This window comes from Streptopelia decaocto (assembly GCF_964273445.1).
Source record: "Streptopelia decaocto genome assembly, chromosome: 4".
Classification (NCBI taxonomy): Eukaryota; Metazoa; Chordata; class Aves; order Columbiformes; family Columbidae; genus Streptopelia; species Streptopelia decaocto.
This window is the reverse complement of record NC_138658.1, coordinates 43,664,141-43,691,358: the sequence shown is the minus strand read 5'-3', so window position 1 is coordinate 43,691,358 and position 27,218 is coordinate 43,664,141. Positions and strand designations below refer to the sequence as shown.

Genomic DNA, 27,218 nt, shown 5'->3' with positions numbered 1-27,218 from the left:
GTAGAGAGACTGGAGAGCTTTGTTACCAAAGCCATATTTAAAACTCAGCCCCTAGGCAGCGTTCGCACACCTTTCAAAGATATAATTACAGCAGGATTTGGGCTTTAAAACCAGTGGCGATACAAAGTGAGATTTAGAATTGATGACTGAGCTCTTTCTGCACTCTTACCCTTAAATGGTTACATTATTAAAATATGATAATGCAATGGCAGTTTACAGTGAACTCTATTCTACATTTTAACAAATTGTTTTGCTTTATGAGAGCTGTAGTTGCTGACATGTAGCAAAACACTTTGCAGACAGCCAGCACAGGAATCTGTGTTACTTCTCTCCAGTGGGATGTAATTTTGCCCTAGTTGAGGTGTTTTGCAAGAGTATGCAACTCTGCTGAAAGTCAGTTCTACTACACATCAGGTCAGGTAGGGAAAGAAAGAACCTAGAGAAAGCACAGGCTCTGCCTCTTGCAGGGAAAATTGGTACATGACTCACTGTCATTAATGCATCATTCCCAAGAAGTTAAATGACTCTTTAGTTAATAGCTCTTCATTCCAAGTGTTTTTCCTCTTACCCTACAGATGTATTGGTTCCGCTCGCCTGGAGAGAAGGTTTGTGAGCGCACTATCATGCTGTTCCTGACAAAAGGACGCTGTCTTGAGCTCCAGCTGGCTCTGTCCTTGGGTCGGACTGTTGCGTTCTCATTAACAGATTCCTCAGTGTTAGTCTCTTTATCAACCTATGAAAAGGAATTTAGTTTATAAGAACTCACTATATCCAGACACATGCCACCACGTAGATTTTGTGCCTTTGGAATTTACAAGCATTCTTGTTACTTTGCAGTGGATGGAAAAATATCAGGGGCAAAAAGTATCTTGCACATACAGAGAAGCTATACTAAGTAAAGAAACACAAAATTCCAAAACACTTCACAGTGCGTGAGGAGTCGTTAAAGGTGACCTTTGTATCCAGTATAAACCAAGGCTTTTGCAGAAAGGCCTTTGCTGCCCTGCAAATGGTTTGATGCAACCATGGTGCAACAAGTGTTTTGCTTTGCCATTTGCAGATGTTATTATTACTACTGCACATTTATATTTATTTTGTTCTGCATTTGCAGAACAGCAAGTTTCTGCCATGGTAGAGATGGTGCCCATGCACACTAAAGGGGCAGCTGGGAAAGTTACATTGCCCACGTTCATCCTGACATACTGTCATATGTCCCCCAAACCCTGGCAGTGGGGCTGCTTTAGGGCAATCTGCAGAGCTGCACCAGCCTTATCAACCCAGGGCAAAGTCTCTGCTAGCTGCTGTCCCTCAGAAGGGCCTGCTGCCTCCTACAGCTGCCCACACGAGCCACAGGGAGCCTCAGGTGCCAGCCTCCCCGTAGGTGGCACAGCCCGTGCTTACATGCAGCAATCATCCTGACAGCTCGGCTAGAACAAGCACCGCAGCAGCTGGCAGATTTGTTGTTAACCATGTGCACTGGGGCATTTTCTTCACCTTGGGTAATTTAAAGAGGTTCATGGTTTTCAACGTGCAGGTGATAAATACAATGACCTAAATCACACAACTGCAACCTGGGGAGGATCTGGCACACAAAGGTCTATACTGTGGCTGGCTTTACAATGAGTTCTGCTGTGTCTTTCACTCACTGTCCAGGTCTGTCCAGCTTGGGCTTAGCAAAACACTTGTGTGCGTGCCCAACCTTCAGATGTTGCCCTTGATGCCTCCTCTTGCTGCGTTAGGGCTTTGATCTATATTTGCTTGCTACCCAGCAGACTGTCAGTCCTTTTAATACCATGGCCTTAGCTCATTTGGCATCTTGCCACGTTAATTGGAAGTTAATTACAGTTTCCAGCAAGTCCACTGAAGTGTCAAGACTGTTGTATCGTCACAAAATTGAAGGAAAAAGATGTGATTCTTTGCCTTTTTACCTTTGCTGTTTTACAGATTTTTCATTAAGATGCAGAAAGGTGTTCTAAAAATTTTATTTCAAGAACATGTGCTACCACATCAGGGATACATTTACTAAAAATTTACTAAAAGTGCTTTCAGACAGGTGCAATGTAATTTAAAGCAAACAGTTAACAAGAACATGGAATTAGGATTTGTTATGTGCAGCATGTGTGTAGTTCAATTACACATGGATAGTTTATTACACGTTTTGGAAATTTCTGTTCATTAATCTTTCTTCTTCTTCTCTGCTAAGCCAGTTTTTGTATTTCACATCCTAAAATAAAAGGAAGAAATAAGGAAATCCCCTCACTGGTTTAAAGATCTTGACTATTGTTCTGTCTTCCCCCCTGTTTATCAGATTAAAAAATAAAAAAAATGATGAACCAGATGTGCAAAAATATTTAAAATGTGCACAAATGGAAGTTACTGAACTGCACTTGTATTTTAAATACTCTCCCTATGCAACAAAAAAAGGGAAGATAGACATGTTTAGATAATTATCTTTGACTTCGAAGTTCTGCCCAGCATGTCTGCTAAATGCCTTCTTCATAGTTCAGAAGTGACCACACCGTTTCCGTTAAAAGTACAGCAAAGTGTTACAGCAAAGGCCACATCAAACAGTAAATGCTCAGGTGCAGCAGACTTCTACATTAACTGCTCAGAAATACATCTTCAGACACAGTGAGATAGTGCAGGAATGTGTATTTTAAGATACTCACCAGTGTTAGTATTAAAGAAGCTTGGTGGCTTTGAAGGGCCTCATCACTCTTCTCCCTGTCCTTGTCTTCATTTGTTTCTGGTGCATCAGTGAGTAACCTCATGTCATCAGTACAGTTGTCTTCTACTACCAGCTTAATGTCATCTTCCTCTTCATCCACAATTTCATCAGGGGCTTCTGCGAGCATTTCTAACCTGCATGAACAGAAGTATCCCAGGCTTATTCTCAAACTGAAAAAGCCCACCAGAGAAAGGTATCAGAAGGCCTAGGCCTTTACCCAGCTATAACAGACAGATTTTTGTGACAGGGAAAACAAGAGTATCACCCAAACACTTCCATTAAGTTCACATGAAGGCACATTTCACTGTATGCTCCAATAAAACCCAGCAAGCTCTACTATAGTTTACCTTTGAGATCATGATGACAACCGTGCACTACATTAAATAGCTTTATATTGATAAAACGTCAAAGGACTTTGGTTGCAATAAATTAATAAAACAAATGAGTAAGTCTCCCCTTCGCTCACCATACAGCATGTATTTATTTCTACACTGCAGCTAAGAAATTGCACAGGAACAGGACTCAACATTGCAATACAGCAAGAAACCTGTTTCTTGGGAACTGCCTCAAAAACAAGAGCATCAGTGGAAGCACACACACACGCTTTGTCAGACAGCGGCTCTCTCCTTTCAAATCCTATTAGTTGCTTATTATAGTTAATGCAACTAATAGTTGATATGAGACATTCTAGTACACCTCCAGTGCTTTGGCTCCCCAGGTGGTTTCACAGGAAGATGTACATGGAATGGAGGAGCACCAGGAGCAGGAGTTAACAGAGCAGCCAAGACACCGTAAACCTAAAAGAAGGTGAATGCGTTGACTATACAAGAGAACAAGATTTAACACCAGTTCCAGTGGTGGTGAGGCACTGGAACAGGCTGCACAGAGAAGCTGTGGATGCCCCATCTCTGGCAGCGTTCAAGGCCAAGTCGGACGGGGCTTTGAGCAACCTGGTCTAGGGGAAGGTGTCCCTGCCCATGGCATGGCAGGGGAGTTGGACTAGATGATCTTTAAAGGTCCCTCCCAGCCCAAAGCATTCTATGATACCCTCCAAAAGTACAACCCTTTCATTTGTCTAAGAATAGGAGGAACGAGTGGAGTCATTCAGGCATGAGCAGTGAGGAAGGAACAGTGGCTTTACCAGTCTTCCTCAGAGCCCCTTCGGTCCTGTTCCTCCTCCTCCTCATCTTCAGCCAGCTCTTGTTCTACTGCTTCCAGCTCAGCCGATGTCCTTTCCAGCAGAGCTGACACAGCATCCTGCTCACAAGGAAAGAGAGGATGAAACCAAAATTCAGTGATACATAACATCGGTAAAAAAAAAGACAAATCTTACAAGAGCTGCATTATCCTGCTTCTTCCTGATGCCACCAAAAATGTGACTCAGATCACAACTATAAGGCATTTGAATTGTCAGTGTTTAGCACATTAACAGATTTTTTATATATATATATATATACACACACAGAGTAAATCTAAATCAAAAATAGATTGTTTGTAAAATGATGATGCAATCAAATACACTCCTGTCATCCTTTAATGTCTCGTCTCTCCCTCTCATACTTGTAATATGCCTCTGTAAAAAAAGGTTGTTCTTAAAAGTTACATTTTTTAACATAGTTCTCAAGGAGGTATTAAAGCAGAAAAAACTTATTTAACCAGAAGAATTAGTATGTGCTTCGCATAAACAGCATTTTTAGTGCAACGGCTTTAAGGATGCAAATTCAAATAATTAATAAATAGCAATTTTTAATGTGTGCATATTAAAATCAACGGTAAATCTAAGGAAGCTTTTCAATAACATTCTTTTTAAAATGAAACACAGCTGAAGGGTTTCAACTTGGAGTGCAATTTTGTATCCCACTAAGCAGCATCAGCTCCATCCACACTTGCTAACAAGCCTGAAATCCCATATAGGAGCTTCTCCCACGCAAAGGCACTATAGACAAAAATGCCTACAAGACAACAGGGCCTTGGACCTTCAGGGTAGGACAACTTACATATTCAAGTAATCACAGTGCAACAGCACAATTAGAATCTATGGGGTTTTTCTTGCTATTACAGTAATAGCCAACACATTGCTCACCAAGTCCAGTAAGTCCGATGCCTGCTTGCTTAACAGAAACGTGGATTCTTCATTTTGTTCCTTGTTTTTTTTGCTGGCAATCTGCCTGCAAGGCAACAGGTTGTACCAAAGAGTACAAGTCTCATGAGAAAATGATAAATCTGCCAGACTGATCTGAGTCCCAGCCTGCACAAAATAAGAAAGAGGAGGAAATTGTTTAAATATTTTCTCCTTCCTGAGAGACAGCTGAAAAGAAATTTTGCAGTATGTATCATGTAAAATAGGGAGCACAAATTTGACATGAATCTTAATTCCCTCTTTAATGATACAATTTTTATTTCCCTCCACTTCTAGTTAAAAGAAACACATAGAAATACATGGAAAGGTCCTTCATATTGTCCATTCTGCCATCTCTTCAGTCTGCAGCATTTCTCCTCACATGCACACACACAAAACCCTCTATATCACTGCAATGCACACGTCTGCTTTCTATAGCATTCAATAATGAAAAACTGTCAATGAAAGCTGCAGCACCAACTCATGGAACAGCAAGTTTCAGTCAATTTTTCAGTTGTTCCACCACAAAAACCATCAATATGGCAAACAATAACGGATGACCTTGTTTGCTCTAACCAGTGAAGAACAGATGAAAAGACAGTAAAAGAGATTAAGAAACCCTTTCATCTGGACAAGCACCGACATCCACTGAGTTGGCACTCTGGGAAAACTGATGAAGTATTTGTGTTTGGGCTGTGCCTTGGAGATCAAAACACTCTGTTCTTTGGCAAAACAAACCATCATCACAGCTACTGGGCTGCATACATGGCTCTTGCCAAGACTCTGGTCATGTTGCCCAGGGCTTTCTGCTGGGGATGGTAGTCCCAACTCTTTGATCTTGTGATTAACTCTTATGTCTTCGGTGTTGTGCGTCTTTGTTGTTGTTGATGGGTTTTTTCTTCACCTTTGTATCCTGCATTCTGTTGCATTTTTGTCGTGCTGCCCTTCCCCTAGCTGAGGGGAAACCTCTTATATAATGAAAAAGGCCAACACATTCCCCAGGAACTAAGTTAATTTCTACATTTTCGACAGTGAGAGGCTGTGCCCAGCAGTCAGGGCACATGAACAGCACCAGATTCCAGCATCTCTTCAGCATCTTGTAATGAAAAATCTTGCTGTGCTACTAAGTCAGACTCATGGTGAAAAACTAAACTGAGTTGTACCAGACCATGCAAAAGCAATTTGAAAGTAAATGAAGCATCACAAATTAGATGATGGCCACAATTAATAACAAAATTTTAAAAGTGCCAGTTTCCAATAGGCTGGTCTATAACTGTCGTGCCTTTTTATTATTTCTGCAGATCAGAAAGACTAAAAAGGTGGACATCATATAATTGACAACATGCAAAAATATAATTTCATTTGTTCTTTGTGGCAAGTTGTGGTAACACGGGTTTGCTTTTTTGTTTTTTGGACATACTGTTGATCTTATTCAGCTTTTACTTTAAAACCTACTGTTAGACTAATGTTGCAAGTTGGTGAGATTTTTTATGTATAAAACTGCAAAGACAGAATATCAATCTGTAATTAAAGGGTTAAGGTAATGCAGTGTTAGAATTACCAAAACACCTCCTGAAACTTCCATCCAGGATTAGCTTCTGTATCAGGAATTTCCAAGAAAGGCAGTATTTTAAGTACTGTCGCAACAACTAAGTTACACTTCAGAGTTTGTTTCCAAGTATTGGGGAATTTTAGCAGCCCTGACCATCAAAATCAGAGGGGACACTATAAACAAATGCATGCAAAAAAAAAAAAAAAGAGGCCAGAAATAAAACTGCATACCAAGCATTCTTCCCGACGACTTCTACTGACAGCACAAACATCTACTCTCAGCGTCTTCTGTAGCAGTGTTACTTGGGAAATCGCTACTCTGAATATCTCGTTGAATAAGATGGTTTCCGTGGCTGGATGAACTTTTGTGCGGAACAGACAGCTGATGTCAGTTGAGGATGGAAGTACTGCAAGTCTAATATACCTGCCAGAAACAAAACAGATCTTTACCTGTATTTAAAGTGGTACTCGCTGGTGACACATGATAGAAGTTGACCCCATCGACTAATGGGCTGCATAGCAAGAAAAACGAAAGAGCAACAAATCAGAAATTGAGTGAGTGAAAAAGAGGAGTGAGAAACACCTCCTGCCCCTCACACAAACATCTCCCAAAAAGGAATTCCTGTGCCTGGTAAGGTAGCAGCAAGAAAGGTAGCTATTCCTGTCTCCATCCAAATTTATCCCCCAGTTTATTACTGTGAACACTGAAGATCATGTCACAGATGGGAAGAAACATGACCTTAATGTTAATTAAAAAATATGAAAGATCTGGTTGGATGTAAAAATTAAACTGTTAGAACAATGTGAGCAGCATTGAAAAGCAGTAATGTCTTTTACTCTTTGAAAGAAACAGAACCAAATCTCTGGGAAAAAAAAAAAAAAGAGAAAACTAAGGAAACTGAGGAAGAAAACAGCTCGGGCCACATGAAGTGAGACTTAGAAGAACGCATCTTGCAAGCCTGAACTTAAGCACGGGGAATAACTTGAAACTGTTATGCAGCTGCATTCTTTTTATAGACAAATATGAATGGCTACTATGTGGATACAGGTAACACTTGCTAACTTGCAGGTCTTGCATTAGTTGATAAAGACATTTCCTAATGCAATCTGTACATGTTATTTACCTATTGCACAGCTTCTCATACACATGAATGAGCACAGTCGCTGTTATACATCTTTTCTCTGTCTATGCATTAGTGTATTTTCAGTATTGGCTTTAAATATAATTGACATTCACTGTAGAATAGAATGCAATGAAACAATGAAGCAAGGAGAAAAAGTGGACCAAAGAAAAAACTTGTTTCTGGTAATGTTACTGCTATTATGATTTAAAACTTAGTTTTACATTAATTAAACCAAAAGAAATTAGGTCTGTGAGATACTTAATTTTGTTATTTGGCATAGCCTTTATTCCCCAGTTGTGCCAAGCTTCTTGGAATAAAAAGTAAGATCTGAGTGGTTTGGTTCGCATGTATAGCCTGGAGAGCAGGTATCCAGCATTTTGACAAACCAATCCCAAAGTTAAGCAGTAGCGTAATGTAATTCCAGTAATGCTGCTGCTGTTTTCACAGATATGTAGGTGAGCTATTTGCATGGTCTACTGAAAACAGCGATTTTAATAGATTGAGCAATTAGGAAACACTTAGAAAAGAGGTAGGAATAGAAGATAAAATACATTAAAAGTATGTTTAAAAGGTGGTTCATTGGAGCTTTCTTGTAATAACTGTTAGCCAACTTATTGGCATCAGGCCAGAATGAGGGGTTAACAGGGAAGTAAAAGAAAAATTGCTCACTGGCCTTGTTTTACAGGAGCGCTTACTTTCATTTTAATTAAAAGAGTTGAAAAGTCAGCCAATGCCTCAGGTTTCCCTGTGACAAACCTGTGACTTCTCAACTGATGAAAAAAATGATCCTGACACAAATAATAAGTACTCAGCTAGGCTCTACTTACTCTAAAACTGAACAGCTTCTTTGTAGAAGCAACAGATACCAGTAAGGCCTCATGTCAAATCTATTCTTCTCTGTGTAAAGGTTCAATAAAATACTAATCTATCCAATTTGATGTTCTAGAAAATACAGTTATCGCATCATTTTCCACAGCCAATTTTTTTTTATCATTGTACATATCTGTACAGTCTATATATATGCCTACAATCATAAGTGACAGAAAAAATGCTATTTGCAAAGTTCTTCTTTTACCCTGTCCTTTCTTCCTCCTCATTTTGGGTAGCTTTAGTTTTATTAAATCTTTTTAGCAGCAGCAGGTCTGGACTTTTGCTCTGAAGATGCTTGACTATTAATTACAACTTTATACTTCAATTCCTAAAAAGATGCCAGCTATGACCTAACTTTATCTTACTGACCATTTTATTGACGTTCTTTTTAGATTCTACATTATCTACTTTTCCTCTCAGCTGTGTCAATTTTTTCTTCAATAGTTATTCTATATTCTTGTGCTAAATGCTAGAGGACTTGGAAGGTCAGCAGTGGAAAGATGGAGGTCAGAGAAGGAAGGATGGCAGTAGACAACCATTTGTTATTAAAAACAAACAGAAAAATCCAACAAGCACCCAGACCTGCATCCCTATGCATCCTTTCCATATTCAGTGGCTTCCTATTGATCTGCCAATCAAATTCAAGGTGACAGGAGACAGGGGGAAGGGAACCAGCAAGAAAACCCAATTTTCCAGGGACTGATTATGTTTTATTCTAATCTTATGAAGCTTCTCAACAGTTTAAGGTAGCTTTCCAGTCTGCAAAAAAGCTCACTGAAGTTCAAGTGTCCCCAAGGAGCTGACGCAAGCTGTACTTATTTGTACAGATGAGAGTTTGGGATTAGAATCTCAGTGGTGATATATTCTTATTCAGGCATTTTTGCTCATTTCCTACATATGATTTCCCCTGTTATTACTTTTAGATCTTCCTGTCCAATTCAACACAAGAACTAATTCTTAACAGACCTCCAAGCTCCCGTTGCTAGGGCAGGTGTATCTCAATGTGGCTGTGCTTGTCCACTTGCAATTTATCAAATTACCCCTTACCTTTAAATGCTCACTTAAAAGACACACACTACTTTAACGTCATTTTACACTGAAATGCCAGATAAGTATAAAAATACCACATTCTGAGCTGAAAGAATGGCAAAGTATCAAAATAATATTTTTATTAACTACCAAGTAGCTGTTCTGCACTCACAAAGCTACAGAATGTTTAGAAACACTACATGAAGCATTGTTTTAAAAAAATCCTTTTTGTTCCACTTCAGTGGAACGTACAAATTTCCTGATAACTTCATCTTGCAGCATTGCTGGAATACGTGAAAGCTAAATACTACTACCGTTTGAAAAGTTTTGAACACATTTTAGTGCCATTAAGCAGTAAATCAATCCCTTCCTTTGGAAAATTTGTATCATTTATTATTATACTCTGATATTTCAACACTACTGCTCAGTGATTGTCTGACTTACACTTTAGAGCCAAGGGGGACCGAAAACACTGGAAGATTTCTGAGCTGTGCTATGATTATCACAAAACTTGAATTGCCGTGGACGTATCTGTTAAAGAAAGGACAACATGAGGGAAGTTTACTATTTTCATTTATGTATGAACAAAAATATTCCCTTTACTGGTCACTTACCTGAGTCCTATTTGTACCTGGGCAGCCTCTAGAGTTGTTGCATCATCTTCACCATATACAATGTCCTCAGTTTCATTTGGTCTAGGGAAACAGGCAAATATTCAAATTTAGGAAAATTATAGATAGCTTTCAGCAATAATTAAGGTATGCATACCCAGAACGTATATACATCCTCCTAAACAGGCTGATTTAATTACAGCATGCACTCCAACTGAGAATTTTAGAGCCTACACAATAGCAATACCTGGTTTAGGGACAGTCGCTACCTGAACTGTTTGACAACTCTGGTAATGAGTCGGAAGAGCCTCAGGCTGATTACTGAAGCAGGCCAAACTAACAAGGGAAAAAACACCCCCAAAACCTCATGACATTTTCCTATACATATTTAGTATTTCTTTACTCACCAGAATAAAAAATTGGAAATTAAAGTTTCTTCAATACATCAAACCATACATAAACTGAACATGAAATGCTGCTTTGGAGAATATTTGAGAAGCAGAAGCTTTGGAAAATGAAGAGGTTTCTGTACAAACAAGAAGCATCTTTCCTCTGAGCCTGTTTGCAGAAGCTTTCAAAGAACCAAAGCGACTCAGGTCTCACAGCTGAAGAGCAACTCTAGCATTGAATGGAATTACAGAGAATCCATGTGGCAAAATAATTTCCAGTCATTTTCTGGGAGGTTTGAGTGAGGATGTGGTATTAATGTGTTTCATTGATTTCTAAAACTAGACTCCTGGGATCAATAAACAAGATCAAAATAAGAAATGGCAAGACAGGAAAAGTGGAGAATGACACAGACATCCCACGCCTCATCGAGACATGACAGCGTTATTTTAAGACTCTGCATTTAGAGGTTTCTTTTTTACTATTCATTTTATGACTGATGCCTAATTTGATAGAGTGCATTTATTTCTTCCCCTGCCTTAAATTCCTCAATACAAACTGGTCTGTACAGTAGAAATCGCTGTACTGTAACTTCAGGAGCACACTGACAAATTATAAGTTATTCCGTACACAGTGTTCATAAAGACACTTGTACTAAGCATAAGCAACTCACACAGAGACACTCATTGCCTCTTCACTATTTCCTACTCAGTAAGAATTAAGAGTATCCACACCTGGAGCTAATATGGCATAACTAGTGTCTGTAAATCTCAGCTGGCACCAATGGCAATAGTTTCCTTTTGTACACAGGTCCAAGGGACGCAACTATTGTCTTTTGTCTTTTTGTGAGTAAAGACAGGAAGAAGACAGGAATTTGTTCTGATTTCCAGCTGTCCCACCACTCGCAGCCATTGGAGAGGGCAGGTAAAGACTTTCTCCATAGAACCATCCATGGCTTTTAGTGCAGTGCCTTTTCATTTCCATCCACTGGGCTTATAACTGGAGCAGAGAATAAGTTTTGATCACACTGGCTCAGAATTGAAACCAAATGGGAAGACAACAATGGTTACTGAACCAAAATACACAGTCACTGGTGCTCAGTCAAGCAAAGGCCAAGTTTTTAATAGATGGGAGTTTATTTCAGCCTGAGAAGTTGCATTCGGTCTAACTAAAGACATCGAGCATACTAATACTAGGATGCAGAGTTCAGGGTGAAATATGGGTCAATGACCTAAGATGAAATTGAAGAGCCATAGTAACACTTTAGGAAAAATCCCTTTTGTATTTCAGGTTTTTTGTTTGGTCTCTTCCATTTTATTACCTTTTAATTTGTGAAAGACTTGAGAAGTAGAAGTAATTTTATCAGAGGCCAATAAAATGCATTTATGATACCATAACGCACCTTCACCTGTCCTAATAGAAAAGCTTTTTGCCTGGCAACAGAAGACATGCATCTACATCTTTGTAGGGATCCTGCCAAAACACCTCTCTGAATATTCAAAAGGACAAAAAAAATCCTAAATGTGAAGAACTTGCCAAAACTGAGGTGGAAAATAAAGATTTTAGTTTCTCTCACAGTTTGCAATAGTCCTCTGTTAGGCAGTCTAAAGTCCAGTGTTCTCACTGCCAGAAAACAGACAATACCATATAAACTAGTATGAAGAATCCTGTAGAACTTCTGTCTTGTCAAAAAGCAACAAGAGCAAATACATTTCCTGTATCCTGTTAACCACAGTGAAGCATGAAATATTAAACCCCATACTGGATTATTTTTGTACTGACATCACAACTGAGGATCTTCTCTTTCCTGTATCCTCTTTTTTTAAAAAAATCTGTATTAATATTCAAGCAAAACACTATGCAATCTTAATATTACACCTAAACAAAACAAGAAGTAGTAAGAGCCACTCTGAGTAGAGTCAATACAGCCACATGGCAGAATCTGTATAGTTTAAATATAGCTTTTCTCTCAGGAAAGAGAATACCTTCTAGCAAGAAAAAAACCCAGGATTAGAAGGTAGCATATTAATGCTACTTAAGCAAGTTATACAAGCAAACTAATGCAAACTTATTAGCTTAAAAAAGCAATTAAACTTCATTGTTTGGCAAATGTGCCTTCCTTTCAATGTGAAAGGACAAAATATTTACTAAAAAAGGCAAGACTGATAAACTGCTTATGCTGATATTATGTAATTGCTTATAGATATATTTAAATTTTTGGTGGAAAGACTTGTGTTATTACGCAAACCTACTGTTTCACAGAAGCTTCATATACACCACTATCTCCAGCTACAGACTCATCGGACACGGCAGCAGATACACAGGCTGTCTTCTCGTCCAGCAGGTGACGACCTGTTCTCCGCGGGAAGTCATCACCTAGAAAAAGAAAGAAGAATGAAAATTAGTCCAAGAGATGAACAGTCAGAAAGAGAGAAGCACATAGCTTAGAAAGGCGTTAAGTTGAAAGTGGTGACCCATAACTGAGTATCACAGAGTAGCATTGTTTCACATCATTAAACATTCTGAGACTGTACTGCTGTTACCACATATCCTGGCTAGGGATATAACCAAACTGATGAACTTGAAAATGTACAACTATTATTCCTTCCCAGAGTTACAGGCTCCTATCATCACCCGTAGCTGTTGAGCTAGTTATTATCCTTCATTATCTTCATTATTAACCCTCATTATCCTCATCTTTAAACCTGTATTTGCTGTGTTCTCATTCTGCACTGCAGTAACACTTCGGCTACATGCAAAGTGATTGCCTACTGTTTATTAAATATTCAGGAGTCAGACAGACACCCTGTCCCCAGTGATAAAACTACTAGAAATGAAAAATCCCCTCTGGCTTATTATCATCAAAACCTTTTTATGCTATGGTCTCTTTACTATCAACTACTACTTAGCTTTAATCTTCAACTCGCATCCATACGCTAGTGTCACGCGGTGAAGCAGCAGCACTCAGGGAAAGCCACGTTCTGCAGTACAGAGAGCTGAGGGCCTGTGCAGTACTTGTGTCTGCCAAGGGGTGAGGATATTGGTATGCGCTATTGTCCCTACCTGAATCATGACTTTACATCTTGTTAAGATGTTTAAAATATAAGGCTTCAGATTAGATGATTGATTGCGGCATTTGTGCTTTTATTTATGGCAGTAGGAATGCTTTTTGCTTGATGATGAAGTGCTCTTTCCCTTCCCCCCCACCATGCGAGGGGTGAAGGTGATGACATGATTTATTGATTACCCTTAGGAATTACCACAGCAGCCTGAATTGACTTTGACAATGACAGAGAGTGACTGTGGAAGAACTACATGATATTCCAACTTGGTTTCTGACAGCAGTGACATGTGCAGAGAAGCAAATATCTGTATGGTTCACCTGTACAGAAAAGTCACAGACAGAGAAGCAGGTGAGCACTCTATCTAAAGAGGCAATGCAGATTACTACATGACAATACTACCTAGACTGTCTTGGGGTATGTTTTTGTCTGCCTCCAAGTTAAGATTCAGCAGTATTCAGATCTGCTGTCTTAAGTGTGTGGGCTGAAATCTTCCATGCAGGTTTTCCGCCTCCGGCTGAGTTTGTTGAAAACTTTCTCATTCAGCATCGCAGCAGTTCCAAGAATGAAACTGGAGTAGAAAAACTGAACCAACCCCAGGTCTATGTCTCACTGCTAATGTGCTGAGGCCTCACCACAAGGCCCATCTTACCATGGACACCAGAGGTACTGAAGGATAATAAATTAATATCTGGCTTTTCAAAATCAGGGTGCTTGTTTTGACAGTCTTAATACAGATTTAAAGATAATTTGTATCATATATATGACACTACCTGAGGAAGTATCAGTATGAAGAAGTTCTATGTTAAAACCATAACTACTTACAGACTTAAAAGACAACCTGACACTATCCAGAATAACAGGACATCAAAAAACCTTAAAAATGTTAGACAACCTCATGATGCATCTGAAAATAATGGTCTAAAGCAATAAATATAAAACAATACAATACTTGATTCCTAATAACCCTTTGTGTTCCCAGATTACAAACCATCTTAAATTCAGTTCACAGACTAGGTGAGTTGCAGCCACATTACAAAGATAGACAGACTGAAAGTTGTTAATTTGGAAAGGATGCGCTGCTGAAATATGCGCAGGAAAATTGATTATTTTTTCCAACTTTCATAATATAGCTCTAAAGCAAAGACTATGTTCCACTATGCTGAAAAGACAAAGGACAAAATGATCCTCTCCCTCCCTAATCTCTTTCCATGTTTTTCCACTTTGCATTTCACAGGTTCCAACCATTAGGACTTCAGTCAATTTCTTTTTTTCTTTCTGCACAGTTGAACAACGCAGGGGAGTCCCAGCTTGTACTATATATACCATAAATTTCTCTTCTGGTGCCACATTGCTCTGGTCAATATTGAAATTACGACAGTACTGCACTAACCTAATCTGATTAACTGACAGATGTTACAACATTTTTTTATATATAAATAAAAGCAAATTTCTCATTAAAATATATATATCTGTATCAGTATGTCCAGGTACTTTTATTAAAAACCGGCAAACTCCAGGCACAAGGGTTCAAGCTTGGCAGCGAATTTGGACAATGTGCTCTCTAGAGCTAGGCTGTATTTATTCTAAGACACCCAAACTCCTTAGTTAGCCACTTCGCTATCAGCTCAGGCCTGGACACGTGGAGCAGGGTACACCAGGTACTGCTCAGGTTTCAAATGGGGCTGACAGTGCCCAGCACTAGCGCAGATCTGGCACCCCCAGTTCCTCCTGGGGAAAACAGAGCCACTGTGTAATGTAAACATGTGAATGGTTTGCAACGTACTTAAAAACAATGACACTAGAAAAAGTCAATAAATGAGCAGCGAAAGCACAACATACTGTCAACCCTAACAAAAGGTAGCAAAGTCAATGGTCTAAGACTCAGGACAAGCCACCAGTTCATGACAGCTGGGGTTTTCAGAGTTCCAACTCTGCTAAAGGCTTTGACCATACAAGGTGACTCAATATGTTGCATGGCTTTTACTACAGACTACAAGTGGAATTCATTACACCTAATTCAGCCATCTCAAAGTTAATTAGTGACTCAGGGTACCTTGATAACTCACAGAGTCCATCAGTCCTTCACATCAGTCCTTCACAGAGTCCCTCCTTAAAGGAAAGTATGTTTTCAGATAAGATGACCCACCATTTTGGAAGTCACCCACAGACTGCAGGGGCAGCCTAGACTAGCTTAGGAGCTCTGCTCCAACTCAGGTGGCTAAAAAGCTAAAAGCTATTCCATCCATGCTAGAAATGGGGAGAGTCTCACTGTAACTTGCATGGCATGTGGCTACTTGTATCTCTTGACTCAAACAATGAACTGCAGATCTTTGAGGGACAGCAGGTTCAAATAACTAGATATACATACACACATATTCTAACGTGAATTCCAGAAATCTCTTTTACTTCGGATGTCAGTTGTAACTTATATGTCAGTGAGAAACAAAGTATCTGATTTCAAGTTACCAACAACCAGCAGAGGGTTTTTTGGCTCTATCCCCACACATTCCTGACAATACCTAGGAACACAAGGGAACACCGTGCATCCTTCGTGTCTTTAAGATCCAGCTCCAGGATTTTCTGTTACTTCTTCATGACATAGTCTGCAATACGTGAACTTTCCTTGTGAGGCAGCTATTGAAAAAGTGTAGATGAAATTGGGGCGATCATAGCTCTCTGTACCCAAAACTAGATTCAACATCCCTCAGAATTACTGACTGCCCACCATGGCCAATGACTGTGCTGATCAAGATACTCTTCAGTTACATGAGGTACCTCCCCATTCAAGAACCTGCTGTTAGTTCAAAATTTTCATGTAACATATACATTTGGCATAAGATTTTTTTTATTACCTGAACTTCCTTCATGTAGAGAAGGCAGAGGCTGCCTAACGCCTTCATTAAGATCTTTATCATCTGGAGGAATCTGAGATCCTGTGCTGGCTTCAGAGTCCAATAATATTTGGCTCTCACAGAGACTAATGCCTGCAAAATCACCCAAAAGGTCAGAGTCTTCAAAGTCAGCAGTGAGGTGATGCAGAGGGGAATTTTGAGCTGACACTGAAAACGCAGCTTCTAAAGCCAATGGAGAGCCTGGGGGGGACAAGGAGGACAGAGAGGATCTGGAAGACAGTGATGTCACAGATTTGGGAGGTTCAGTCAATTTGGGATGGTCTGCAGATGAAGGAGAGTCATTGTAACCCAGTCTCCCATGGGAACTGACCACTTCATTTTCATGAATAGTAGTGATAGGTCCCGAAGGAATGTAACCACTCTTTTCTTGCAATATGAAGTCAAGTTTATACTGGTAGTCCAAATCTGTTATTTGATCGCCTTGGTTATAGTAGAGATCCGTGGAGCTGAGCGAGTTCAGCGACCCTCTGCTTGATGTGTTCAGAGATCCCCGGCTGGATGCCAAGGATCCCAAACTGCTCCCCGAAGACACAGATAACGTGCTAGCTGAGAGGCTGCAAGGAAAGCACAAACATATACACTGATGTTACTAAACTAAACCAGCGCAAAATGGTACGAGGAGAGACAAGATTGACTGGAGCTGCACATTAACATTTTACAACTGAATGCTGCTTGGAACATTAATTTTTTTAAGCAGCCACACTTGGCATAGATTGGCATACCCAATCTGCACACCATCATGGCAATTTATCCAGCTTACGGCCTGTTGCCAGAGCTTCTTTTCTTCCAGAAGAAGCTGCAGATTTGACAACCTGGTCCAGCAGTAACAGCGGCTTCTCAGCTGCCATATTCCCTCAGTGACCTGCTCCACTCTGATGTGGGCGCTCATGGGGTCCATGTGACGGGAAAGGGATCCCCAGGAAGGATGTTATGGCAGCAGAGCAGTGCTGCCACCTCTGAAGCAATTTATGCAGCCCGCCCCCTGCCCGAGCACCTGGAAAAGATGGTAGGTAGGAGCAGATGACCTACAGCAGAACTGCTGCATGTCTATAAGACAATACACACTCTACATGCACAGTAGATCCAACTACATAAGCATGGCAAAGGCTGTAACGTGCAATCTTTTCCTGTTAATAACAGAAGATAAGGAGCCCTGCCAGGCCAGAGAAACCGAGTGTCACTGCCTGGGCTCAGGAGGACTCTGCTGGGAAAAAGTGTCAGGAAAAGTAATTCGAGGCAGTCCTTTCTACACACTTCAAAGATGTTTACTGAACAACAGGAAAGCTATCAACTTTAAAATTTTGCCACTGGACTAGAAAACTGTGTTTAATGGGATAAAAAGACTCACAAGACCAAACAAACAAGCACCCTGAAAAAAAAAAAAAAAGAAAAAAAAGAAAAAAAAAAGAAAAAAGGAATTTAAAGACTCTTCCCCTATGTTTGAAATGGCTAAGCCAGCCTACATCCCAGGAGTGGGATGGCATGGCTTATTTTGAGAGGACCTTTATAGAATACCTAAAAACATTTTCCCTCTTAAAGCCCCTTTCTGATTTCTAAGAGAATTGGTAAACATCAATGCAGCGTCTGATTGGTGTATCCCACTGTGCTATGCAAGCAGTTTGACCAAATTCAGGATTTTCTAAATAAATATAATGGACATATGGTTTGGTGGCCCAGGGTACAAGTCCAGAAGTGAGAGAAACCCTTCCTTAGGAGATTACATTGACATTAAATATCAGAATTCCTATCAGAACAATGAGTTTGAGTTCACAGTCGCTGTACCTGATTGCTTTTTTGTTATCACTTTGAATTTCATAAACCAAGAGTCAAATTTTGAATCAATAACTGCCAGGAAAAAAAATATCCTGCTGAGGGTACTTCTCTGTCTATAGAAAACATAAGTCAGTGTTGAAGACTGAAACCAGAATCAACTATTCACCTAAGTGTTTATGTGCATACATGTACTCATTGAGCCTCTCCTGTTATTACACAGAATAAAGGCTACAGTTCTAATAACTTATTTTAGACAGAAATCTGAGAAGCTATTTGATCTCCTTGATGACAGCATTTTGGAGATATGACCAATTAGAGAATTCCTGATTTATTTATTTACACAGAAGCAAAATAATGTCTCCCTGCTTAATTATAGAAGCTGCACAAAAAAATCCATTCAATCCAGTCCCGAGTGCTTACTGAAATTATAAAGGTTCATCAGGTTTGTATGGTGGCAAAATGCTTGAAGCCGTTAGACTTTTTTGTCTTACGTAAATATTAAACAAATTTCGTTCAGCTTCCAGCTCAGAGAACAACTTAAGAATGAAGTTCAGACAGCCAGCTCCACTAGGCTGTTGCTGAAAACCGGCTTTACAATATGCAGTACAACCTCACCTCCTAAGCTGTGAATGCAAATACGTAGTTAGCTTTGTAGTTTCTTCAAGTTTCTGTACCAACTTTTTTCTTCTCTCCTCCAATTTCAACCTGGAAAGAGACATATATATAAATATAGGAAAGCATTACAAAATAACCCAGAGACTAAAATACTTTGTAGATAAGACAGAAACAAAGTGAAGATCCCTCATATTTTCATCTGGTTGCCAACTACTAAAATCAAAGAGACTGTGTTAGCTCTCAGTCGTATTGTAAAAGCCAAACCACACCAGCAGAGTGACACTACCTGCAGAATACTAAGTACTGTAACAGACCTGCTAAGCGTACAAAGCATTGGTGGACTCACACTGCACCAAGGGAAATGCACACCCAATAAAAGAGTCACAGGTAAGCTCTGGGAAAATAGCTGCAACTTCAGGAGAACAAGATCTGCACTAATACAGTTTTTTAATGCCATGCTGTAGACTGGCTCCTCACTTTATATAGTTTCAGGGAAAAAAAAAAAAGATAAAAGAAAAAGGAACACAAATAGCAGCATTAGTTCTGAGAACACAAGAAATTGGAGTAGCACTGCAGGAAGTTTAAAATTAAAGCACTCCCTTTGATTTCAGAGTCTTCACATAGAGACAAAGCACAGTAAATCAAAGCAGCATTCAACCACAAGGTTCTGAGATGATGGACCATATTTAGGAGTCCTTGGTAAAGATTTCTACATCCCCAACAGCTTTGTCATCACCTCAGAGCCACAGAGCATTGTAATGCTCATTATCAAGGTTCACCTTTATGAAAAAGAAAGATTTATTGCTTCCTGCATTGTTATCCAACCTAACTCTAAAACCACAAATGGTAGAACTCTCCCATTCCTTTTGGCTGGCTGCAAGCAGAAAGGATTCACTAACATTTACACTGATCCTTCCTTTTATAATTCCCTTTTATCACTCCATTTACAACACCAAATAAATTGCGTTCCCTCAGTGGATTCAGCTAAACCCTCCTGTAATTGTGGATTAGTATATTGTCCTCTAGCCCTTGCTCAGTCAACTGACACGTCAGAAGTTCTCAGGCAACAAATCTGAGGGACAAATTACCTACCTCCATTAAAAAAAAAAAAAAAAAAAAAAAAAGAGAGAAAAGGGAAAAAAAGGTTTGTTGTTTATTCTCAGAAATCTTTCCTTTGACCTTTCTGGCATCTCAAGGGCATACAAATTAAAATTCAAACGCAGAGAACACTTCAAAGAACAAGCCCTCAAAACCAACCATTGCTTTCTAATGCAAACTGAACGAAATACTCAAGAGTTCCCAGAATTCACACTCTTTGCGTGTCAGATACCAGTAAAAAGACATTAAGTCCTCAATTCAGTAAAGCATGAAAAGCACTTGCTTACACCCATGCTTATTCAGCGAGCAAATCTGGGTTATGCAAAGGTGAATAAGTTACCCCGAGGTCAGCCAGGGTGTGAACTTCCACTCCGCTGCCTGTGCTCTTACACGACACTAATGTGTTCATCTGCCCAAACCTGCTAGGACTGTTAAAAGCATCCACAGTGCTTCATTCTTTGCTCAGGAAGACATGCACACAGGTTTCCAAACCAAGAATTATGCTCATCCATGGCATCAGACTCTCTTTCCTACCATTTTACTATTTATCATCGCCTTCTGCCTTCTTTTAAAGCATAATCTAGCCTGCTTTTCCCAGGAAAGAGCGCTCTTCACTCTTTTCTGGCTTTTCAATACTAAACTATCATTTTGTCTTCAAGAAAGGGCACATAAATGGCTGTATGTGTTCAGCTACCAATGGCAAAAGGCAAGAAAGAAAATTAAAAGCCTAGGAACTTCCCTGACTGGAGTCGTCAAAACAGACAGCTAGGGTTGTTCCACTGAATATGTACTATTAAACTAAAAGGTTGTTTTGGTTTAGTTTTTGGTTTTGATTTTGTTTGTTTGTTTTCCTCCAAAGTACAAGTGAAAGTTTGTCTTCCTTTATTATCTTAAGGAAGCTGATAAAACGTAACTTATCCCATATAATTTAGCTCCTGGAAAAAAAAAAAATCTTTCCTGGGTATAATTTGAGCTACTAGTCATTAAAGAACTAGTATTAATACCTGTAAGTAAATTTCAGAAAGATGTTAGTCACAAGCCACAAACACAAGCCAGATGATAAAATCGCTCCTGGAAGTTCCAAGACACACAGGAAATATTTTTACTATCTCACAACAAATTGTCATTTCAGGAATTTTTTTTTCATTCTGCATCAGGCCAAATTAAAAGCAAACAAACAACCCCCCAAACTTTCCAACAATGAACCTTCCCTCTTTATAGCTTCAGCAGGAACTTTAATATTACAAAGCCCATGTAAACACCTAAACATCCTGTTACCTGTTCTAACATGGATCTCCATCTAGCCTGTTTGCACCCCTCCTATCTAAATTAACCTATTACTTGTTGCAGGAGTGACTTGAGTGTCAGTGAGACATCTATCTCCAGTTTTGATCTTAAATTGTAACATTGCTGAGAGGGGCATAGACTCTTGAAAAACATTACAAACTTAAAGTGCAAACTTACATGGACTTGTTTATGACAGGCAACAGCACAATCAAGTAGTTAAATCATGCATCTGTTTAACTGTCTGTGATTACTTAGAAGACTTTGCCAAGGACTAAAGGAGTGATGGAATCTCCCCGGCATGAACACAGAAGCAAGAAAGTATAATAGCAAATAGTTCTCAACAGTTGCACATTCTAGATATTGCTATATAGTTGCTGCGGGGCTTCTCGAAGCAGTCAGAGTACGCCCTGTCTGCATTTTTGAAGCTGATATGTTATGATTTATACCCTCCTTCTGTAAATTGATTCAGAGCACATCTACTAGTGGTAATTTCAGCATCCTACTCCAAAATAACCCCAGGCTATGCTGTAAAATTTTTAAGTCAGAGCAAGTCTTCTGTTTATTCCCCCTCTTTAGAAAAAACTAAAAAAAAAAAAAAAAAAAAAGTCCACACCAAAAAATCCTCATCACATCAAACTCTGACACAATCCATAGCTTCTTACGCTGTTGCTTCAGTATCGGTACGTGCACGAACACTGGAAACTTAAGGCATTCATGAAACTTTATGAAAGAAAATAGTAATGCAACAACAGTGCAGCGCTTTGGAGGTGGTGTGGCTCCTCCACTCATAATGGAGAGGAGAATCTTCCTCATCTCCAAAAATTAAAATGCTGATGGTTGATGAGATAGAATTAACTGTGTCCTTTTCTCAAATTAACATTTCAGGAAAAGTTTCACCATCTGAATCCTTTTACAAAATGAAAATTTTCTTTATGTTTATAGCAGAAATACCAGAAATAAACCTCAAAATAGCTTAATGTGAAAGAAGTCATCAAGAGAGAGTTTTAATATCATAAAGAGTTGCAGGTAGGAATTCACTGGACTGGCAAAAAAGCAAACCAGAAGCCACCATAAATCCTACCTCAACCAGCAGTGTACGACATGAAATCTTACAGTAACCTCAGGAAAAAATTCCACGTTTTCAGGAGTGAAAATCAAAAGAGAAAAAAATTAAGAAAATAGAGGGAAAAAATGCAAGCTGTAACAACTATTTGTGTCACACATACATGGAAAAATATGCTGTTTCATTTCTTTTTGACAGTGGAAGACAATTTTACTTCCCTTGGTACGCAAAGTTTGGCATCTGAAACATACACGAAAATGATCAGGTGCGGAACTTTCTTTGGCACTAAACTGGCACATCTAAAACACAAGACTAAGAAACCGCCTACCTATTTAAAGCATGAGCCAAGGTTTAGCTATTACTAACAACAGCACATTATTAGAACCTTAGATTCAAATTGTTTATTTGTGAATGTGATTTTATCATTGATCCCTTTGTCTCCATGTATAAATGGAAGTCAGAAAGCAATGGATCCATGGCAATTTATATACCACTATTACTACAGACAGGTAATTTCTCCTACAAAAATATATAGTTCCAGGAGGACATAATCCAAACATGTTTTAGAAGAAGGCTTATCAATATAATGCGATTTAAATGACTATAAAGTGTTCAAATACATTTTAAAAAAATCATGCCTAATACACACGTATGTACTTTGTAAACAAAAGAAATGCCTCACTGCTCAGCTACAGTTTAAGACCCAAGTTCTAATGCCACTAAGAGGAATTCCGCCATTCAGTGAAACTGGAGCAATAGCAGGTGTTTCCTAGCAGAGGGAAGTAGGAAAGGGTTACAGTGCTGATTGTATTACTTCTACACCAATACACGCAATGACATTTCATGTTCATTGCATTTTATGTGTGCTAGAGGTGCCCATAAATTTATTTCCACTTACAGTTGATGAAAAGTCCATTTGTGGCAGTCACCTTTGATGTTCTCGAACTCTGAATCTGACTAAAACAATTTATTGTGGGAGTTGTTTCAGTTACCATTTAGGTAGAAGCAAGTTAGAAAAGTTTTGCAGCAATTATGTGCCTCCTCTGAACTTTTTTTTGCCCCCCTTTTTGGTTGCATTTTTGTATGCAATAAAACTCACAATCAAAGGCTTCAGATGTTGCAACAATCAAGATAATCTTTGTAACCTGAGTTCAAATAGTTTACAGCTATTATCAGAAACGAGTGAATGATGTATTGCCCTCCTGCTGATATGTTGACATTCTTCAGTTATTTAACATCTGTCACAGGCATTTTCATGCTGGTAACAAAGGCAGAGCAACTGATATTGCAGAGCACATACAGGGTGCTCACATTCTCTCACAGTACAGAAGAGTTCTTTGTGTTTCTGCCCAGTGGGCTAATAACAAATTTAATTAAGCTCTACATGGAACAGTCACTGAAGGAAAAGAGCCCATCAAGGCATAGTTCAGGGTCTGTAATGAGTACAAAGGTTAGATTGCAGAAAGCAGCATTTAATGTTAGCAAAAGACAACCCCTTACCTTTCAGCAAGTGCTTGACTGGGTGTGCTTTTTACAGAGAGCAGCTCTTCTTCAAGCCTCTTCCTTTCTGCTTCTAGCTGCTCTAGCTCATCTTGAGTACGTTTGCATGGTGTAATAAACTGGAGTTCCTTTAAAAGCTCTTCTTTTTCATTGATTAACATCAGTTTTTCCTTTTCCACATCCAATGCCCCAGGCCAGGCTTCACTATCTAGCTTAGAGAGTTCAATCTTCAAGTTAGCCATGCTAAAATAAAACACAGCAGATCTGTCTGAGCCCAGCACAGCACACAAATCCCAGCAAAGAGAGAAGTGATATAATATTATGAAATGTATCAGGATATCACAACATTTTCTACTCAAAGTCATGCTTTAATTAGTCGTGCTTCACAAGGATACAGACTATGCTAGAAAAGCAGGACATCTATCCAGGCCAAAAGCAACATGCATATGCATTAAAAATTATTTGCTCCTGTTCAAATGCCTAGCCAAAGTAAAAATCAGAACATTAATAAATATCTGGTAATGTAGTAGTGGCACATCTAGAAGTACCATGGATTTTTCCTAAGCTATTGGAGGCTGACTGCTCCTCAGAAACAACAATGACAATGGAGAAAGAACACACACCGTAGCAAGGTGCTCAACAGCATGCTTGTATGCAAATCTTAACAGGCAAAAGCATTGTTCTTCTATGGGATTATAATAAAGGTAATAGTATAGTGGCCACCTAAAGAGAAAGGAGATCATTAACTCGAAACGTGTGAGTTTGTGCAACTGGTGTTCCCATTGCGGATGTTGAACCACAGAGTTAAGACACGCAAGACTTCATTATCCACACATATTGCACAGATACACGCATATAATGGAAGCAGAAACTTCCCTACATTGTTATTGTACTATTGTACTATAGCTCAGTCCTGATCAGGGCAGGTTATTTCCAGTGTTCAGTCTCCATAATCATGCTGTCCATGGGCTCAGCAGTGTAGCTTTAAAAGTGCAGGTCTTGCAATAAAAACTCATTGTCCACTGGGAAAGCCTAAAAATTCCTGTTAGAAGTGCCACATATCTAACAGGATGATACCTTTCAGTCACTTCCAGCCTTAGCCATACCTGAAGCAGCTGCATAGCTAAAGATATGGAAGCTCTGAGCTCTGTAACAGCTCCTAGCCTGCTTCACCTCCCTCTTGCAGGCTGGGAAAAAGGCCAAGAAGTGAGAAATCAAAATAGGAAGAAGTTTCCATACAATCTCAGGCAAGAGGAACCGATCTGTTACTTTCATTTATTTGTAACTGCCATAGATAAATACACCTCAGTCATCTCAACAAATGCTAAAAGTCTGTGCAACTTGAATGTTACCAGGCACTACACCTAAGGTAATGACCCATGCCATACTTCATAAATACACACAAATAATGTGGTGTGTATAATCCTTCTGCAGTTCTGACAGATTTTGGGGAATATATTTTTCTTATTTCCAGTCTGTTTTCTGTGATTAACAAAACTAATAATATAATGCTTATTTTGCATCTCCAGTATTAATTTTACAGCACATTGAGGCATTTATTTATGGTCAAAGCTAAGAATAGTTAATGTTGAATCTAACTATTTCATTGCTTATACTAGAAGCTTAAAGGGAACCACTCCCCTTTTTCTTTCCACAGGTAATATTTCCTTCTCATCTGCACCTCAATATAAAAAAAACAGCTTAAAAAATGAAAACAACCAACACTCCCACCAAAGCCCTGCAAGAACAAGGGTGACTCAAGGTATTTTCACAGAAAAACAATGTAAAATAAACAGAAATGCTATCAGCAGTACTACCATAACCAAATGGTGGGATGAAATGAAGCATTTCAACATATTTTGCAGCTGTTACATGTATCATTTATATTCAACAGTCCTTTAGAGGAGCAGTACTCAGAGGGAAAACAACCGAATAATTTCAGATTTCAGACATTTGTTAAGACTCATCTCCAGGTCACTGGTTCCCCCTAACCTTGTTCTGAAAGGACCTGTTACTGATAGCTGTTGGGTGATAGAGATGAAAGAACACAATGATGGGACTGCTTGGTTTTAAGACATAGTCAAAAGAGCGGATGATCTGGTTTTGCATCAGTTACACCTGAGGAAAAAAATGCCATCTATCGGCATCTAAAACACCATCTGACAATTAACATTGTGTACCTGATGATTCTGAGCCAAAATGAAACATGCTCAATACTAAACAAACACAACAGTTTTAGCACTCTTTGCTGAATGCATTGAATATAGAATAAAATTTTATGATCTGTAATGAGGATATAAAGGATTACTGCTGTTACTGGCAAGGATGGTAGCTACTACTCTGTATGGGGAGGGTATATATTTGAAATTAAGCAAAAAAACCCGTTGGTTGTGCAGCCTCCTGCCTTCAAAACATAAGAATTAACTATGCCTTTACTGTGTACTTACAAGCTGCAAATTTCTTTTCCTAGTTTTGTAATTGACTATGCCACAGTATTCCAACTGAAATAATACTTAAATCTCAGATTAAATGGCATTTTAGGCACAGTTTTCATCTGGAGAAAAGTGTTATTTTTTATTTTATCACCCTGTTTAGTTCTTTATAGTAAAAAGGGAATTTTGAGTATGGGATAACTTTTTAGATTTCTATTCCCCTTAAATTACAAAGCACCTCCATAACAAAAACTATAAGGTTTCTGTATAGCTGACACCTAATTTTGTGAAAAGTATTAGAATATAATACAACACACTTCATAAATTATTGATAGAGAGATATCCCACACACTTTTTTAAATTGTAAAATCTTCCCTGGTATTGTGCCACACTTTTGGTGTGCCAGAAAACACATCATTGTAACGCTGAACGTTCTGCTTTCTGATGCCCATTCTTCAGTGCTGTGGCAATTCACCCAAGTGGCACTGCTTTCATGAGCGACTGCTGCAGAACTTTATTTGAAAGGCATTCCACATTCATCGATGGAGCAGTTCCTGATTTCTTTTCTCCTTAGGCTAAACTCTTTAAAAACACCCAACTCCATAGTGAAAATAAATATTTAAATTATTCAAAGTCCCAGGGGAAAAAAAAAAAAAAAAAAAAAAAGAAACAATTAAGCCTACTAAATCTGCACTGGAAGTCTGGAGCAACTCTAAAGCTGAAGAGCCTTCATTGAATAATAAACCAAAATGACTATCCTAAAGAAGGATATAATGGACACAAATAACCTGGTAACTCCTTCAGTGGAAAGCCAGCTGACCCCAGCAATGAAGCTGGTCAGGGGCCTGGAGCACAAGTCTGATGAGGAGCGGCTGAGGGAACTGGGGCTGTTCAGCCTGGAGAAAAGGAGACTGAGGGGAGACCTTATCGCTTTCTACAGCTACCTGAAAGGAGGTTGTAGTGAGCTGGGTGTCAGTCTCTTTTCCCAGGTAACAAGCAACAGGACAAGAGGAAATGGCCATTAATTTGTCACCGCCTGCATTTTTTTTTTTAA

General features: G+C 39.1%; 1 protein-coding gene across 1 annotated transcript in view; it reads right to left on the bottom strand.

The window, feature by feature from the left end:
- Positions 1–27,218, bottom strand: part of WWC2 (WW and C2 domain containing 2) — a gene marked incomplete at its 5' end in the record, with an annotated part of 99,578 nt that overhangs the window by 13,807 nt on the left and 58,553 nt on the right. Inside the window, 11 exons of the mRNA XM_082050552.1 lie at positions 569–733; positions 2,670–2,862; positions 3,870–3,985; positions 4,812–4,976; positions 6,630–6,822; positions 9,866–9,952; positions 10,036–10,116; positions 12,672–12,795; positions 16,337–16,950; positions 18,785–18,874; positions 23,733–23,975. Coding sequence (XP_081906678.1) covers positions 569–733; positions 2,670–2,862; positions 3,870–3,985; positions 4,812–4,976; positions 6,630–6,822; positions 9,866–9,952; positions 10,036–10,116; positions 12,672–12,795; positions 16,337–16,950; positions 18,785–18,874; positions 23,733–23,975 — 2,071 coding nt within the window. The remainder of the gene's footprint in view (positions 1–568; positions 734–2,669; positions 2,863–3,869; positions 3,986–4,811; positions 4,977–6,629; positions 6,823–9,865; positions 9,953–10,035; positions 10,117–12,671; positions 12,796–16,336; positions 16,951–18,784; positions 18,875–23,732; positions 23,976–27,218) is intronic.